The sequence below is a fragment of the Entamoeba invadens genome, assembly GCF_000330505.1.
Source record: "Entamoeba invadens IP1 unplaced genomic scaffold scaff_1105074725849, whole genome shotgun sequence".
Classification (NCBI taxonomy): Eukaryota; Evosea; order Mastigamoebida; family Endamoebidae; genus Entamoeba; species Entamoeba invadens.
In genome coordinates, this window is record NW_004440189.1 from 733,874 (window position 1) to 748,443 (window position 14,570).

The 14,570-nt window shown below is 36.7% G+C and overlaps 10 protein-coding genes across 10 annotated transcripts; 7 read left to right on the forward strand and 3 right to left on the reverse strand.

Annotated features, from left to right (window-relative positions):
• Positions 1-2: 2 nt before the first annotated feature.
• EIN_228250 (hypothetical protein) lies at positions 3-554 on the forward strand (the record flags this gene model as incomplete). The annotated part of the gene is made up of 2 exons (XM_004255085.1): positions 3-59; positions 102-554. Coding segments are annotated over 2 exons (510 nt in total), but the record flags the coding sequence as incomplete, so codon positions are not given.
• Positions 555-910: 356 nt separating this feature from the next.
• EIN_228260 (ankyrin repeat-containing protein, putative) lies at positions 911-1,747 on the forward strand (the record flags this gene model as incomplete). Its single annotated transcript, XM_004255086.1, has 1 exon — positions 911-1,747. One exon carries the CDS (start codon positions 911-913, stop codon positions 1,745-1,747), a length of 837 nt encoding a protein of 278 aa, XP_004255134.1.
• A 62-nt stretch (positions 1,748-1,809) lies between these two features.
• EIN_228270 (calcium-dependent protein kinase, putative) lies at positions 1,810-3,464 on the reverse strand (the record flags this gene model as incomplete). Its single annotated transcript, XM_004255087.1, has 4 exons — positions 1,810-2,025; positions 2,131-2,902; positions 3,004-3,121; positions 3,170-3,464. 4 exons carry the CDS (start codon positions 3,462-3,464, stop codon positions 1,810-1,812), a joined length of 1,401 nt encoding a protein of 466 aa, XP_004255135.1.
• A 173-nt stretch (positions 3,465-3,637) lies between these two features.
• On the forward strand, positions 3,638-3,964 carry EIN_228280 (60S ribosomal protein L35A, putative; the record flags this gene model as incomplete). The annotated part of the gene is made up of 1 exon (XM_004255088.1): positions 3,638-3,964. One exon carries the CDS (start codon positions 3,638-3,640, stop codon positions 3,962-3,964), a length of 327 nt encoding a protein of 108 aa, XP_004255136.1.
• A 239-nt stretch (positions 3,965-4,203) lies between these two features.
• Positions 4,204-6,261, forward strand: EIN_228290 (multiple RNA-binding domain containing protein, putative; the record flags this gene model as incomplete). Its single annotated transcript, XM_004255089.1, has 1 exon — positions 4,204-6,261. One exon carries the CDS (start codon positions 4,204-4,206, stop codon positions 6,259-6,261), a length of 2,058 nt encoding a protein of 685 aa, XP_004255137.1.
• Positions 6,262-6,729: 468 nt separating this feature from the next.
• Positions 6,730-7,470, forward strand: EIN_228300 (hypothetical protein; the record flags this gene model as incomplete). The annotated part of the gene is made up of 1 exon (XM_004255090.1): positions 6,730-7,470. The coding sequence occupies one exon, from the start codon at positions 6,730-6,732 to the stop codon at positions 7,468-7,470; it is 741 nt and encodes a 246-aa protein (XP_004255138.1).
• Positions 7,471-7,718: 248 nt separating this feature from the next.
• On the forward strand, positions 7,719-9,512 carry EIN_228310 (golgin IMH1, putative; the record flags this gene model as incomplete). Its single annotated transcript, XM_004255091.1, has 1 exon — positions 7,719-9,512. One exon carries the CDS (start codon positions 7,719-7,721, stop codon positions 9,510-9,512), a length of 1,794 nt encoding a protein of 597 aa, XP_004255139.1.
• A 69-nt stretch (positions 9,513-9,581) lies between these two features.
• On the reverse strand, positions 9,582-11,250 carry EIN_228320 (hypothetical protein; the record flags this gene model as incomplete). Its single annotated transcript, XM_004255092.1, has 6 exons — positions 9,582-9,807; positions 9,852-10,018; positions 10,073-10,234; positions 10,328-10,783; positions 10,883-11,105; positions 11,156-11,250. The coding sequence occupies 6 exons, from the start codon at positions 11,248-11,250 to the stop codon at positions 9,582-9,584; spliced, it is 1,329 nt and encodes a 442-aa protein (XP_004255140.1).
• A 326-nt stretch (positions 11,251-11,576) lies between these two features.
• EIN_228330 (hypothetical protein) lies at positions 11,577-11,945 on the forward strand (the record flags this gene model as incomplete). Its single annotated transcript, XM_004255093.1, has 1 exon — positions 11,577-11,945. The coding sequence occupies one exon, from the start codon at positions 11,577-11,579 to the stop codon at positions 11,943-11,945; it is 369 nt and encodes a 122-aa protein (XP_004255141.1).
• Positions 11,946-12,057: 112 nt separating this feature from the next.
• Positions 12,058-13,821, reverse strand: EIN_228340 (hypothetical protein; the record flags this gene model as incomplete). Its single annotated transcript, XM_004255094.1, has 1 exon — positions 12,058-13,821. One exon carries the CDS (start codon positions 13,819-13,821, stop codon positions 12,058-12,060), a length of 1,764 nt encoding a protein of 587 aa, XP_004255142.1.
• Between the last annotated feature and the right edge of the window lie 749 nt (positions 13,822-14,570).

The following is a 14,570-nucleotide window of genomic DNA, read 5'->3' on the forward strand; positions in this document are numbered from 1 at the left end:
AAGAATTAAAAAATAAACAAATTATAATAAAAAAGAAAAAAATCGCGATAATACATATAGTTTGTTTTTATTATTAATTTATAGTTAATCAATTTCTTTAGTGGAAAGAAAAAGTGTTTGAGGAAAAGAGAAAACTCGAAAGAAAGATGTCATTGTACTTGGCAAAAATACAAGACGGAAAGGTTACAAAAACAAGTACACCCATAGTCCGGACCACCACATCAATTGGGACCGAGTTCACAGATATCAAACTTTCAAACATGATGGTCCATCAATGCGACCTGATTTTTAACGAAATAAGCGATGATAAAGGCAAAATATTTAACTACGGGCCTCAAGAGTCTGTCCTTGTCAACAGTGTGCCAGTTCCACCGTTCGCCTATTTTGAATTTAGTGTGGACAGTGTAATTCAGATTGGCAATTATCTGTTTTTGATCACTAAAGACAAACCAACACAAATAAGCGACGAAACTAGCCACTTGGTCGAACGAGAAAGTTTATGCTTTGCTGAGAGGTCATCACTAATGGCCTCTGCTGTGGAAAAGTCCAACTGAAGAGCTGACAATAGATGGTAAGATTTAATATTATTACAAAAGATTTTTTTGTATACTATACGTTATAAGTAAAATTATTATATAATATAATATTTTTTTTTCAAAATATGAGGTTATAAAATTGGTTTCATCCACTTTAATTTTATTTTTATTTTTCTTTTTTTTAATCTCAATCAACTTTTATGTATTATAATTATATATTAAAATTATTATAATTTATAATACATTTACAATGCATTAAAAAATCAACAAATCGATTGACTTGATCTGAGTTGTCATATTTGTTGTCAAACGAATGACTACGGAAAGAGAGAGGATTTAAGCACAGAAAAAGAACAGAGAAAACAAAGTAAGTGATGGAAAACAAAACAAATGCCGAGAACAAAACTGTGTGCGATGATAAACCATGCGATGTCACAACACCACGAGCTCGTTACACAGTTCTTGGGACTGTTGCAAAGTACGCATACATGCTTTTTGAGACCGACCAAGAGACACTCTTCAGAGCAATTTATGAAGGCGACATGAATAAAGTTGTCGATTTGTTTGAGAAGAAAGTTGATTTCCACGGGTCCGACGACGAAGGAAATTCGGTATTGCACGCCGCTGTGTTTGGAAGACAGATTGGAATGCTGAACATGCTTCTCGGGATGGGGATATCGCCAAACAGAGTGAATCATAATGGTGAAAACATTTTGATGGTCGCAATTAAACTTGGCTTCAATGACATTTGCGAAGAAATCATGAAGATCAAGGACTTCAACTACGGACTGACTGACCTTCAAGGCCAGTCGTTACTCCATTACTGCGCAATTTATGGAAGAGCCATCATGGCAGAGGAAATTTTGAAACACGACGTGAACGTTGATTCAGTCGACTTTAATTACAACTCAAGCCTCCATGTTTGTTGTTTACACAATTCTCACAACGTTGCAAAGGTATTGCTCGACCACAATTGCAGAACAACACAGAAAAACCTCCGTTTGCTTATCCCAATCGAGATTGCAGTCAAAATGGAAGACAGAGAAATGGTCAAGCTTATTTTCACTAAGATGAGAGGAGAGAACTTTGAAAACCTCGACGAGGCTGTTGACGAGATGATGAAGGGGAAGGAAGACCCCTTGATGGTCCTCAACAAGTCACCATCTCAGTTCACCCCACACACCAGACAGGAGCCAGTTAGAACTGAATAATTTATTTGTTGTGTTATATTTGTATCACACCAAACACCATTTTTTGTTGATTTTACAAAAATTCAATTATTTTCTTTGTTTTCTTGTTTCTCTTCAGCCTTCTCTTCTTTTGCTTGCTCTTGCTTTTTATCCTCTCCTTTCACTTCTTTGATTTGCTCAATTTGTTCATGTTCTTCCAAACATTCATCAATCAGCTCCTCCGGTATGTCGGTCAGTTTAACCTCCGTTTTCTTTTTAGTCTGCACAGACGTTTCCTTTTCTGCTCTTTTTCTGTAATCCTTTTGTTTAGTGAGTTGCTTCATGTTTATACCAAATTATATATACCAATTCGTCAAATGGATGTGAAAATAAGTTAAATTCCAACACAAAATAAGTAAACAAACTGGGAAGAACACCGAGTTCCTTTCAATCCACTCCGAATTAAGGAGTTCTTCTGTTGTGGCTCTCTCCGATGGATCAAAAACTATCATTTTCTTAATAAGATCCTTTGGTGTTTGCGAGACGTTGCTCCAGTGATTTTCAAAGTTAAAATCGGCTTTCTCGATTTGCTTATACAATAAGTTTTCGTTATCCATTGAGAACGGGTGCGTTCCAGAGAGGATGATGTATAAAATGATACCAATTGCCCACACGTCACACTCCTTTGAATATCTCAAGCCTCCTTTCTTTGGTAAAATGACTTCAGGTGCTGCATAGTGGACAGTCCCGCACGCAGTTGTTCCAAAGAGTTCATTTCGTGCCATTCCGAAGTCTGCGATTTTGATGATAGGGTATGGGCGGTTTTCTTTCAACAAAATGTTCTCTGGTTTCAAGTCTCTGTGGATGACGTTATGAGAGTGAAGGTAGTGAATACCTCTGACCAATTGCATAAAAACAAAGGCGGATTCATGTTCATCCATTTTACCAGAAGTAGTAATCCGAGTGAACAAGTCCCCACCTTCACAGTATTCTATTTGAAATATCGTGTTGTTTTCAGACTCGTACACTCCAAGAAACTTCACAATGTTTTCGTGTTGTAAATTCTTCCAAATGTCCAGTTCTCTTTTAGCAATAATATCAAGTGAAAAATTAACTCGTGTTTGATATAAGACTTTCAGAGCAATCACTTCCTTAGTCTCTTGATCCATCGCCTTGTACACACGACTGTATTGGCCACTACTTGTCAGTCTTGTACTACTCAAATGCCGAACTCGATATTCTAAAAAAAAATAATATGCTGTGAGGAAAGATCCTATATATAGAATTAATAAACAAACTCGCCCAACCTCACTAGGAAACAGAACTTCTTATAACACATCGGGTCAAGGTCTTTGACGATTATGTCACTCAAAGAGACAACCGGCTCTTTAGAAAACACAATGAAGTAACAGTCATCTGTTTGTAAATATCACACTTCGATTTGAGAACAAAACAAGTACAAACTAGTCGACATGTTTATCACAATTTTGTCGTCGATGGTAATTTCGACTTTGTTGTTCTTTCCAATGTCCGCTCCATTGAACTGAGTTCCATTCGACGAAGTATCTGTGACGATGATCTTCTCCATATTGTTGTCTTTGATTTGTATTTTGCAATGGAAGTTGCTGACCATCATCGAATTTAAAATGATGTCGCACGATTTATGTCTGCCGACGACAATTCCTTTAGTAGCTTTGTCGAGGGCAAACGACCGTTGTCTTTTATCGCCGAAGTTGTCAGTCAAAATGACAGAGAACATGAAAATAAAAAAGTTGTTTTTTTGAGTTTTTGTTATCGAGAAAAACAGAAAAGAAAAACATTTTTGTTGGGTTTTTTCACAAAGAAAACCTAGTTTTTTTGAATAATAAAAGAACTATTGTGTTTAATAAAAGAAGGAAACTAGGAAAAGGGTAACTGAAATTTGTTGTGACGATGCAAGTACCAAGATTGTACACCAACGCTGTGTTTGCGGGTTACAGAAGAGGACAGAGAAACATTTACCCGAATGTTGCTATCCTCCACATCGACGGTGTGAACATGAAAGAAGATACTGCGTTCTACCTCGGAAAGCGCTGTGCTTACATCTACAAAGTCGCAGTTAAGAAGGGAAGCAAGAAGCCAGCTGTTAGAGCTATCTACGGTACAGTCGTCGCTGCTCACGGATGCGCTGGTGCAGTGAGAGCTAGATTTGCTCACAACCTCCCACCAAAAGCTATCGGAGAAAACGTTAAAGTCTTCCTTTATCCTTCGAATATTTAAATGAGTTGGTGTTGGTTTCTTTCTCATTTCTTTAGTAGAACACATTAGTAAAACACACTTCTCTACCATTTTTTTAATACTTTTATTTACTATACCAAACTAATTTTTATAAATAGTTGATGCTAATAAAATCAATAAATAAAAGACGATGACGAAGTCTTTGATTTGGATTTTTGGTACTCGAAAAGTTTTTATAGAAAAACCCTGATGAATAATTAAAAAACTCAAAACACAGTTTGATGAGTAGAATTATTGTGAAAGGACTGCCACACGTAGCAACAGAAAAAACTATCAAAGAAGCATTTCAAAGTTTTGGAAATATCACGGACTGCAAACTTGTCAGAACAAAAGAAGGCGTTTCGAGAGAGTTTGCGTTTTTAGGGTTTTCAACGGAAAGCGAAGCACAGAACGCTATTGAAAAAATGAACAACGCTTATATTCTCTCGTCGAAAATCAATGTCTCCATCGCAAAAAAAATTGGAGACAAATCGATTGAAAGACCGTGGTCCAAGTATAGTGCAGGGTCTTCCGCGCATGACAAAGCAACAACCACTGAACAACCCAAGAAGAAAGAAAAGAAAAAAGTCGAAGAACAGCCAAAGAAACCATCAAAAAGTCTCGAAGCTTTGAAGAAACTTTGCGAACGCGCTCCACAAATCGAAGTGAAAAAGAAGAAAGCAAGAGACACTGTTGACGATGAAAATAAAGAAACGAAGAAGACCGAACCAGTGAAAATGGAAGAAGAAACAACAAGTCAAAGTTCTGAAGAAGAAAGAAAGGACGAAGGTGAAGAAGATAACCAAAAAGAAAAGAAAGCAGAAGTTCAAAGTGAAGAAGATGAAATACAAGTTCCAGAGAATGAAAATTGGGAAGAAGGACGAATTCTGGTGAACAACTTACCATACGCTTGCTCGGAACAAGACGTTCGAGAGGCCTTTGAGAAATTTGGCGAAATCACAGAGGTCCACCTCCCCATTGATAAAGTCTCGGGGAAAACAAAAGGGTTTGCGTTTGTGATGTATGTTGTACCACAAGATGCTGTTAAGGCATTCAACGAGATGGATGGACAAGTGATAAAAGGTCGTATTATACATGTGAATTATGCGAAGGCCGACCCATACGCACAAACAACGGAAGAAAAAGAAGCAAAGACGTACAAGGACAAAAAGGCGAACGAGCTCAAAAAGCGTGCAAGTAATCAGTTCAATTGGGCGACATTGTACATGAGACCAGACACCGCTATCACTGCTGTGGCGGAACAACTTGGGATGGCTAAAGAGAAGTTTCTTGACGTCAATAGTAGCAACCTTGCTGTTAGAGCCGCTCTAGCAGAAACTTTTGTAATCAATGAGACGAAGAAGTACTTAGGGGATCGTGGTGTCAACTGTACTGTACTTGAAAATGGGTTGAATGAGAAACGTGGGAACACTGCGATCATTGTAAAGAACATAGCAGCAAATGCAGACCAAGGAGAAATCAAAACGATGTTTGAGAACTGCGGGAAACTGAAGCGCTTTTTGATGCCGAAATCAAAGGCACTTGCTATTGCTGAATTTATACAACCCAATGATGCCAAAACTGCTTTTAAAAGAATTGTATATTCAAGATATAAAGGAGTTCCTCTTTACTTGGAGTGGGCGCCTGAGAGACTATTCAACGAAGAAGCCAAATCAACTGAAGAAGAAGTTCCAAAGAAAGTTGAGAAGAAAGAGAGTCCGAAAGAAGGCGGCGAGCTTGAACTTGTTGAAGAAGGTACACATACACTTTATATCAAGAATGTGAATCCAAAAACAACGGAAGACACCCTCAGGAAGGTGTTTACTCAATATGGACAAATTCATTCAGTCAGTATTTCCAAGAATCCCACGTCTTCGAAGAATGTGTTCTGTTTCTTGGAGTTTGCGAGACACAGTAGTGCACTCAACGCGATGAAAAATGCTCAAGGCCAACTTGTCGATGGTAATGCAATTGCAATCGAGTTGTCTATTCCTAAGAAAGACGATTTTACCCACGCCAAGAGAAAGAAAGCTGAAGATGTGACAGCCAGTACAAAGTTGTTGGTGAAGAACTTGCCGTTTGAAACCAATTTGAACGAAGTCAGAGAGTTATTCAGGGTCTATGGAACACTTCGTGGCGTGAGAGTACCAAAGAAGATCGATGGGCAACTGAAAGGGTATGCCTTCATTGAATATGCGACAAAACAAGAGGCTGCGAATGCGAAAGCTGCAATGGCAAACAGCCATTTATATGGGAGACACTTGGTTATTGAATTTGCCAAGGAAACTGAATTGGATTGATTATTATGATTACAGTGGATACCATACTTATAATATAACAAACTATAATTTTGTTATTAAAATGAATACCATACTTATAATATAAAAAACTATATTTATATTATTAAAACAAATAAACAAAAAAGCAATCACTGAGAGGTTAAAGCGTTAAAAGTCTGTTTGTCGATCATCTGCATGGTGTGGAGAGCCTCTAATAACCCGTAAGAAAGTGCTGGATTTTCCGATAATATCTGTTTTGCCTTTTCTTTATCAGTCTGAATGAGCTTTTTGACCTCTTGGATTACTTCGAGGAGTTGTTGCTCGTCGATACAATCGAGGGACTGCTTTATGTCTTGTTCTGTGGCGATGCGAGCATTAGTTTGTGGTGGTTGTTGCATTGACTCTTCAACTAAAAAAATTAGTTTTTGTTTTTTGTTTTTTTGATTTGTGAAAAAGAAGAAACAAGAAAAATTATTTGACGTAGTCAAGATGTCGCGCCTCTTCAAACTGAAAAAGGGACCTGCTGGGAAGGAAAAATTGATACCGAAAATCACTGAATTTGAAGAACAGTTGAGAGTTGCACAGAATGACCCAATGTATGGAAGAAGACGGAATGAGACGACGTGGGATGTCATCAAGAACAACTACGAAAGAAGCAAATTTGTATATGAGCAATACACACAACAAGAGATCAGTAAAGAGCTCTACGATTATTGTGTTAAGAATGATATCATCGATGGGATGCTCATTGCTAAATGGAAGAAACCCGGGTTTGGGCATTTATGTTGTTTGAAGTGCTTAAGACCAAAACAGGGGAGCAACAGCGTCTGCATTTGTAGAGTCCCAGAAGACGAAAGAGACAACGACAATTATGTGAGATGTGCGAACTGTGGGTGCACTGGATGTGCGAGCAAATCGAAGTGTAAAGACGAAGACAATGATGTTGAAAATACTGAAAATGAAAAGGAAGGGTGTTGTGGTGACACAAAGATGGAAGAAGTTATTCCAACAGAAGAAGTAGTGAAGGAAGTTGAGCACAAAAAGGAAGAAGAACTTAAAGAACTGAAAAGGGATGAACTTGACAAAAAGGATGTCGAAGAGTTACAAAAAGAGGTTCAGCAAGAAACCGAAAAGTTGGAAAAGGTCGACAACCAAAAGGAACAGCCTGCAAATGACCAAGAAGAGGAAATTGCTGTTCAAACAAACTTCAAAAAGTTTGGGAAGAAGTGATTGATATGGTATTTACTCTATAAAACAAATTCTATAATATTACTATAAATAGAACTATTGTATCAGTTTTTTTATTTATATCAACAAATGGACAAAAGTGCATTATTTCTGTTTACAATACACTACAAAATGCATTTTTTGGAAATTACGGATATAGTAAAAATAATTAATAAACTATTAAAAAAAAGAGACCGAACAAAAATCAAAGAATAAAAAAAAGAAACTGATAAATTTCTATAATTTATAATATGAAGTTACTGCTAGTAGTAGCGATCTTGGTTGTAGCACATGGAATCGACCCAAATCAGTCGATCGACAACCAATATCATGTGTATATCAAAAGTTTGACGGAGAGCATGACTGAGATCAAATCAACACACGGGAAGAAGGTTGCTGCGCTTCAGCAACGGATCACAAACAGCAACGCGAAGCTGAACTCTACTAAAGAAGAGATGTCTAAAGTGATTGATGACATGAAGGAGAAAGTTGTTGAGCTGCACGTTATCGAGAAGGAGGTTTTGAAATCGCGCACGAACTTGGAACAGATCAGAGGCCAAATAAAAAAATTGAAGGCACGACTGAGTGACGCGAAAACACAGGAAGACAAGAAAATTGACGCAACGATAGTCGAGCAGCTCCGAGCTAAAAAGATCTCATACGAGACCATCTCAAACAACTTGAGCAAGAAACTCCTTGGAGCACAAAAGGTATTAAGAGGTATGAAACGCACTCAAAAACGAGTCATGACCAAAATATTCAAAATTAAAGAGAAGGTCATTCGGTGCGAAGACATGATCAGGAAGGAAAAGTCGCGATTTGAAAGATTGTTGGCGCAGAAGAAAAAGTTGTTGAAAGAAGCAAATCAACTTGCGAGTGACAAGAAACGATTTTCGCAACAGAAGAGTATCATCGAGAACAAAATCACTGTATTAAAGGAACAAATCAAAACAGCAACAAAAGAACACGTCGCGTCACTCGAGTCGATGCTGGAGAGGTTTAATGACAAAATTGTGTTCTTGACCGAGTGTGTGAACGACGCGATCGACAGAGAAAAGGAAGTGTTTGTGACGCCAACAGAACTTGTTGGAATGAAAGAAGACCTTACTCTCAAAATAGCGCAATTCAACGCCGATAAGAATAAATTGGTCAACGACTTGAAGAACAGAAAGTACCAAGTCAAGAAGCTCAAAACCAAATTGAAAGAAGCCAAAGCAAAGAAAGTTGCGAAGGAGGCAATTAAAGAAAAGAAAGCGCAAATAATCGAAGAGAAAGAGAAAATTGTCGAGCTCAGAAGACAAATTGAAGAGGTGAGAGCTAAGAAGGATCTTGCGTTGAACAAATACAGCGCAAAGGAAAAGGAGTTTTACAGAAATAAGCGGAAGGAGGGCGAGAAGGCCGCGTTTGACAAATTGGAGAAGTTGGTTGCGAAGTTGAAACGCGTCTCGAGCAGAATATTGAGAATCCAAAGTGCTCTTCGTCGTGCTCCAACAGACAAACTGAAGAAACGGTTGCGATTTATTGAATCGGAGAAGAAGAGCATATTTGTGAAGGTGAAAGTTATCGAAAAGAGGCTTTTAGGCTATCAGAAGAATAGACAACAAGAGTTTAGAGTCGAGCGCATTGAGCTCAAGATGCAAAAGGAACGCGCGATGAAGAGGCTTGAACAGTTAGAACAAAAGATGATAGCCAAGAAATCTATTGTGGAGAGCGAAGAGGATTCTGGTAAGTTAGTTGCATCAAAGGAGTACTTCCTTGCTGTTGAGAGAGCGGGTCGTGTTGAGAAGAAGATTGAAGAGATCAACCACCACTTGAATGAGTTACAAAATCGGGAAGTCGAGATGTTGAGGACGGCCGTGAAGCGAAGTAAAGTGTTACTCGAGACGATGAGCATCAAACAAAAGAATTTTGAGTTGCAGCTTGCAACCGACATGGCTGGGTTTTACAAAACAGTCAACCAATTAATCGTAACGAAGTACAACTTGGATTTGGTCAGAGCGGAGAATGCCATCACCCAGAGAGAGCTTGAGCAAAATGGGTCATAATTCACAATTTTTTAGTGCTTTGTGTTGTTGAAGTCTTCAATGCATTTGGTTCAAAAGAGAAACAACCAATCACATACCATAATCAATAATAGGCAGTCCGTCATTCCAGTCACTGGTCACCTCATACGTCTGTACACTATCAGACAAATACACAGTTGGTGTTGAGTTTCTATCTGCTATGACCGTTTCCACATAGTTTATAAACTCGTCGTCTTCTAAGTCGTCTTGTGAGTAGAGTGATTTGATGATGTTTTGATTCAACCCGAAGATGTCAGGGTACATGTTGTGCTTTGCCCTTACTTTAAATATTATATTAGAATCAATAAAGAGAAGACAAACCGATATTGAACAGCATATTTATCTATGTCTATACACTTCTCTAAAATTCCATATTCAAACAACTCGTTTCGAAGAGGGGAACTCTGTTGTTGCAATATAATGATTGCGATGTCGACAACCATTTGTCTGACAATAGTGCAGTTGTGTCGTTTGTCAAAGAAAATATCCTACACATGAGCAAAGTACTGAAAACGGTATATCTATGTGAAGTAGAAACAAACAAAAACTTTTCGCAGGATCTTGTGTTTGATGATCGACGCAAAAACTTCGTAGTAATTGGAAACAACAAGAGAAAGGACTAAATACACTGTTTGTATTCGCGCATTACCCAACACAACAGTGGGTTCCGTTGTTTGTGGCAAAGTAAGCCATTCACTGATTTTCTATTTGTTACTTGTTAAATTTAATTATTATGATATTATTATTTTTAACAAATTATTAATTAAATTTATTTAGAAATGATATTAATAACAAACTCCATAAAAAGGAAGTAGAAGACGATATATAGAAGGAAGTCCGTCGATTGGTATTTTACATAACTCGTCATTGCTTGGACTTAATGTGAGGAGATATCCAACCGTTTCAATTCCGTCGACATCTTGTGTCTCAAAAATGGAAGAGTAGAGTTGTGGAAGTAACGGTTCCGTATTACAGTTGTCTACAAAGACTTCACCAACTATGCCTACATTATACATGTGCTTCCACAACACAATTTCTTTAATTATCCGCGTCACTCCATACGATTTGTGGTTGATATACTCTTCAAACAAAAAATGGACGACACCCTCTTTGCACAACAGCTTCAATGTTTCACATTTTTGGTATGTGTCGTGTGTTAGTAATGAAATAATATAGTCGCAAATAGGGTATGAGTTGATATTGTGCACAAGCACTTTCACGTGTTTTTGAATCTCGTCGATGTTTTCAATGTTCTTTGAGTTAATTTGGGTAAATGCGCTATAGTCTATATCTTGACCAACAAAAAGTTCAAGCAATATAGAAACCCTCAAACAAAAAAGATGAAAACAAACAATGTTGGTATAATACTTGAGCATATTCCCAAGCAATTTCCCAATCGTTTCAATCAACTCACCGTGATCTGTTGTCTGTAAGTTTTCAATGAAAAAGGGGAATATCCTTTTGTCTTTATTGAGACCCTGTAACACAACAGTCATGTTCGATGTAAGAATCATTTTCGCGTTGTTGTTCCCTAAAACAAGTTCCTCACACAACTCAAAAGTGTGGTTTAAGACCCTAATTGTAACTATTACCACTCCTCAGTATATATAGTACAATGAACAAACCATAGTTGTATATCCTTGGTATAAAAGAAGTCTTGGACGAGCGTCTGGTTCTTTAAAAACTCTTTTGCAGTCAGTACTCCGTCGAGCCGGGACATTTTCTTTCTTTGTTCTCCTTCTTTGTTTTTTATCAAAAAAATTCAATGGATCTTATTAAGGTTTCTGGCTTCAGTTTGCAGTTTTATGGGAATTTCCTTCCCAATTCAATTCATTTGGTTCAATTTTCTCTTGTTTTAAAAATGAACAAAACCAGTATTATCCCGCTTTTTACTATAAAAACAATTAAACCTTTTTTCGATATATAATCCTATAAAGAAAGAGAGATATTCCTTCGCATTTTGGACCAAAAATGAAGTAAAATGCTCCTCCTAAGTCTTCAGAAAAAAACTGAAACCCTAAAAGCAAAAGTAAAAAACTTTTAAAGATGTACAGAGTAGTTCTTGTTTTAGTACTTATTGGAACAGTGCGGTCTTACGACCCACTTTTTGAGGAAGTCAATTGCACAGAGTTCACGAACAATTGTAGAGAGTGCGTGCGCTATGTCAAAGACTACAAAGACATAAGAAGAGGATGTTCATGGTGCACTATGCCGAACTATTTTGACTCCTATTGTTACAATCCAAACACCACTTCGTGTAAAGGCACTTTAGAGGATGTCTGTCAGATGGACCCAATGATCATGTCCGTTGTATCTGTTTTGTGTTTGCTCCCTCTTTTGATTGTGATGATCTTCCTGATATTACCTTCGTTGATCAAGTGCATTAAGAAGATCAAACGTTCAAAATTAGATTAAGCAATTTTTATTTACGTTCGAAGTCTAATCGTTCAAAATGGAAGTGAAATGAATAGTAAGTTATTAATTGAATATGGTTTACTTTCTCTCAGATACTAATAAAATACACGAATTAGTTAAATACATTTTCCTCGAGATACTTTCTTTCTTTGAACCGTAGTTCAATTTCAGATAATGGTAACAACACCTCGGACTCTTTCTGTGAAATTGTAAGTACATTCCCAAGCTTCTCTTTTTTGGTGAGAATGAAAATGTTATTATAAAAAGTCATGTATCCCCTTTCACGTTGTAATTTGTTGAGTAACTCCGCCTTGATTTTGTCACCCTTTTGTTTCTTCTGCAAATTCAAAAGGATTTTATACAACAACTCGTTGGAAAAGTGTGGACAAATCTCATTCGCCCCTGGTTGCCCTAAAACGTCTTTATTTTGTAACATCAAAATAGAACTCAGTTCTTTGATCAACACAAAGTCTGCATTAAATTTTCGTTTGTAGAATTTCTCTTGCATTTGCCCAATAGCTAACTGACAGTATAAACCAGTCTCCTCAGTGGTTTCTTCGCCATCTACAATAACATTGACAATCTCCGTGTTGAGGATTTTTTCTATTTCACCCAATATCTCTTCAAATATATCACGTGGGAAGTAGCATAATTCAGTCGTGACAATGAGCTTTTCTGTGACATTTACAAGTATTTCAGCGTTCTCTTGTTGAGTCAACCATTTTTTTGTTTCATTTTGAACGGTTTTTGAAAATCTGTCAAACATCACAACAAAGCACTCAACTATCCCACTCTTAGTTGTTTCAAGTGCACTTTGCGCCTTTTCATTTCGTTCGTTCTCGAGCGACTGGACCAAAAACGATCCGACCCAACACAATGTAGAACACAAATACCCGAGTGTTTTTGGTGGTAAAAAGTCGTCTTTACATTTATGAGACAACTGCAGGAGCGCCTTTGTTAATATGTTAAAATTGTTGTCGAGTAGTTTGTTGCTTTTAATTGTTGTCCACACTATTTGAAAAAGTAACGGCGTTTTCGATGTTTTCCAATTTTCGTCCAAAATCATAATATTATCAAAACTGTCCAAATCTTTCAAAAAAGTTGTTACGTGTTCATTGACTGGTGATACTTGTCTATTCATATAGTCTTCCAGTCCTGGTGTTTTGTTTGTTCTGATGACTCGAGCCATTGAAGATGATGAGTTGTGAGTAGATATACCACGTGGTGTTCTTGGCCCAGGCGTATTATGTGGACTTGTTTGTGGATCACTGAGGGACTCTGACAATTCCAAATTTTTGAATCGTGGAGATAAAAGTCCACGTACCATACCTTCGTCTCTTGAAACAGTTGAAGTGGTTAGTGTACTTGAAGAACGAGTTTGCCGCAATTCAATTTTCAAGGGAGTACGAGGGGAACTATTTCTGATAGATGGACATCTTGGTTGTGTTGTGTTTTGAGACAAAGCTGAAAGTGAAGCACCACCAAGTGGCGCAATGGTGATTTGTAACTTTAAAGTGTACATCGCCCCAAAGAACAAAATTCGTCTGGAAAAGTTCTGGGCCACCTCAAGTTGATTCACATATTCAGAAACGTTAACAACAGCTGACCCACAAACTTTGGGGTCGGATTTGAGAAAGAGTGTCAGTGTCAGGTCTTTTTCTTTGACGGAGTCTTTCGACACAAAAAATGTCCCAGTAAAAGATACTGAATAACTCATTGGTTTATTCACTTCGATTGCAGTTTTCCTGTCGACATCATTTCGTGTCACATGTAAAATTGTTTGTTTAGATGTGTCTGCCTTAGGCCCCACTTCAATTCCAAGAACCGTGAGTGTTACTGTTAGCTTTTCTTGCTTACACGTGAGGTTTTTTAACATGAAGGTGGGTAAGTTTTTTTAAGTTCCAAGAAAAAAAAGAATTGTTGTCAATAAGTTTTTTAAACGTGCTTATTGATTGGTTGGTATGATTCATATTATTTGTGCTTTAATATGAAGAAGTGATTTGCCGTTTTAAATTATATGCTAGCTTTTTTTGAAAAAAATCAGTCTTATTTTCAATTATTCGACTGTGAATGTGTAAAATGCTTAACTGTGAAGTGTTTTGAAACAGTTGAAATTGGTTATAAAATGTTTTGTGTTAATTATTAAAAAACAACCAATTTCAATTTTAATTATGAAATAACTAAATGTTAGTTTACTTACTTTTATTTACTTGATTATCTTACTCAATAAAGCCAATTTAACTAAAATTAATAATATATAACCATAGAATACAGTTAAATGTTTTTTTAATTTTTTTTAAGTCTTGTTTTCATCAAAGAAAACCACTACAATGTTTTTTTCAATATTATTTGATGTATTAGAATATAATACATTTTATTATATGTTGTTTGGTAAAAAGCTTAGAAAACAGTTATTTGAAAAAGTTTTCATGTGTTAAACATATAAAACTATGTTTTCTGGTCGTTTTCTTTTATTTTTTAGTCATAATTATGAACACATCTTAATTATTTTGTTTAAAAATTAGATTTTATGAGATTTGTAAGAAAAAGAACGAATTTTTTAATTTGTAATATAATTGTTATAATCAAATTTATTTTTTTGATGTATTACTTTAATGAGATCGG